Source organism: Corvus brachyrhynchos, unplaced genomic scaffold (genome assembly GCF_000691975.1).
Source record: "Corvus brachyrhynchos isolate BGI_N302 unplaced genomic scaffold, ASM69197v1 scaffold220, whole genome shotgun sequence".
NCBI classification, from domain to species: domain Eukaryota; kingdom Metazoa; phylum Chordata; class Aves; order Passeriformes; family Corvidae; genus Corvus; species Corvus brachyrhynchos.
This window is the reverse complement of record NW_008236209.1, coordinates 6,697,607-6,699,930: the sequence shown is the minus strand read 5'-3', so window position 1 is coordinate 6,699,930 and position 2,324 is coordinate 6,697,607. Positions and strand designations below refer to the sequence as shown.

Genomic DNA, 2,324 nt, shown 5'->3' with positions numbered 1-2,324 from the left:
GTTCGATTTGGAAGGGATCTTAAAGCCCATCTCGTTCCACGCCCTGCCATGGCCAGGGACACCTTCCACCAACCAGGTTGCTCCAAGCCCCGTCCAACCTGGCCTTGAATGCTTCCAGGGATGGGGCATCCCTGCGTGGAAGCAAACAGCAAGCTTCAGGCTGCAAAAGCTCCCACCACCAGGCGTGTGGGCGGGAGCCAGGAGCGCAGTCCTGCCTGGATAATACCTGGTATTTGGCATGCCAGGGTTTGTTCCCTGCAGCCGTATCTGCCACAAGCACAGCAGCCAGATGTGGAGCTGGTCTGGGATGGTGTTTGCCGCCCTGCCCTTGGCAGGGCAAATCTGGTGTTTTCCAGCATGACACTCTACTCACTTGTATCTGTAAAAGGCCTCACTGGAGCAGTATCCATCCTGGAGACCAGCATCGTGGGGACCAGATCTGTCAGTGGAGAATGGTGGATGCATTGCAGCCCCACTGGGAGCTGCCCTAGGCATCGGGAAAATGGGGTCTGCTCTGCCAGTGCTAGACTCACCTATTATCCTGTGTGTGTCTTGCCAGCAGGCCTGGGGCAGCATTTGACACTCCTGTCCCCATCCCTGACCATCACCCCACAGGTTCCTGGCAGCCCTGGCTGATATGGTGCATCATGCCTGGCAACAGCATGGCCTGGGAATGCTTTGACTTTGTCCTGCTGGCACTTGCCTAGATTTCCAGAGGACTCTTTCACTCCCACTCTCCCATGGTGACTCCCTGGCTGGTCTGGGGGGCTTTGCAATCAATAGCTGCACCATAAACTCCCTGACGTGTGGAGCTCTGTGCCAGGTCTCTTGCCCCAGGCAACCTCCCACTGAAGCATTGCAACCTCAACAGTTCTGGTCCCAAAGGGACATAGAGGACATTTTCTGGCCCCCTCCCATCATCAGGCACACTCTCAAGCAGGGAGGGTGCCAGCCTCTGGTGTTGCCTCTCTGGGTAACTATCAAGACGTAATTGATATACAGTATAGGTGTCTGATATTGCTGTGGAAGAGCAAACTCCCTGCTTTGGTCTTCTCCTGCAACAGAGATGACTAACTCTGGCCTGGGCACTCACCTGTCACTGTGAGCTCGATGTCACTGCTCTCACCCCGACCTGTGGTTGAGTGGTGTCCCCCCGTGGTTGCCACATTCCTCTGCAAGGCCACTGTTGTTGTGGGCAGATCTGCAAGGTAAGGGGGAGGAAGAGGCTCACACAGGGGTTTGACCATGTTGGTGATGCTGGTGTGATACAGAATTCTCCACAGGTGGGATAGGCACAGGAGGAAGCAGCCCCCACCCGGCTGACAGGAGGGGGATGCTGTGCCAGCAGCGTTAGCCAGCGTCTGCAGCACTGACCCCTGTTCCCGGGCTGTTCCCTGCAGCGTGTGACTGCTGCGAAAAACACCACAGGGCTTCAGCCAAAGCTTCGTGCCCTGGGAGCTCAGCAGGCTCTGCCTCTTTCACAGGCCACTGTGTGGTACCTGTGCTTGGCTCTGCCATCAGGGACTTCACAGCTTTGCTGATCAAGTAACCAGCCAAGGAGAGCTGCAAGTTTTCCACCAGACACCCATCATGGAACCATTTAGATTGAAAAAGGGCTCTGAGGCCATTGAGTCCAACCTGTCACACATCATCCTGCAGAGCCTGGAGGTGTCAGAGCCTGGTGCGTGTGAAGTGCAGTGCGTCTCCCTGAGACACGCAGCTGGTCACGGGGAGCAAAGGCCAGTTTGGTTTGTTCCCGCACTGCATTACCACTCACTTGTTCCTTGTTCTCAAAATAAAGCCACGACTCCTTGTCTAAACTTGCTGAACTGCAGTGGGCAGCATTACAGAGCCAGGGAGAACTTCAAAAAACCCGCAGAGGAATAAATAAATAAATGTTTGAAGTAGCAACTCTCTTTTGCCTCAGAAAAGAGCAGTTCCTCAAAGAGGAGGAAACTGAATACAGGAAATAAAGGAGGACACCGACTGGAGCCAGCGGGGAGGAGTGTGTCAGAGTGCTGAAGGCGTTTGGCACTTCCTTCTTTCTCTGAGGGCAGAGAAGTAGGATGCTGTTCCTTTGCACTGCAGAAGGATGTTCTCTTCCGAGCTGCGGTTGTGGGCACTCACCTGTCACCGTCAGCTGCACAGCATCGCTGCGCTGCACGGCTCCGGCCCCAGCCCTGTTCTCTGCCTCGCAGAAGTACGTCCCGCTGTCAGAGGGCCGCAGGCTGTGCCACGCCAGCTCAGCCCCGCTGCTCAGGAGCACGGCTTTCCCCGCCGGGACGCTGCGGAACCAGCGGTAGCTGGTGGGAGGGGGCCCGCTG

The 2,324-nt window shown here is 56.3% G+C and overlaps 1 protein-coding gene across 1 annotated transcript in view; it reads right to left on the bottom strand.

The window, feature by feature from the left end:
* The window catches only part of VSIG4 (V-set and immunoglobulin domain containing 4), a 7,076-nt gene that overhangs the window by 2,192 nt on the left and 2,560 nt on the right, over positions 1-2,324 (bottom strand). Inside the window, exons 4-5 of the mRNA XM_017741876.1 lie at positions 2,128-2,321; positions 1,076-1,201 (exon numbers count right to left, since the gene is read on the bottom strand). Of these exons, the coding sequence (XP_017597365.1) occupies positions 1,076-1,201; positions 2,128-2,321 (320 nt within the window). The remainder of the gene's footprint in view (positions 1-1,075; positions 1,202-2,127; positions 2,322-2,324) is intronic.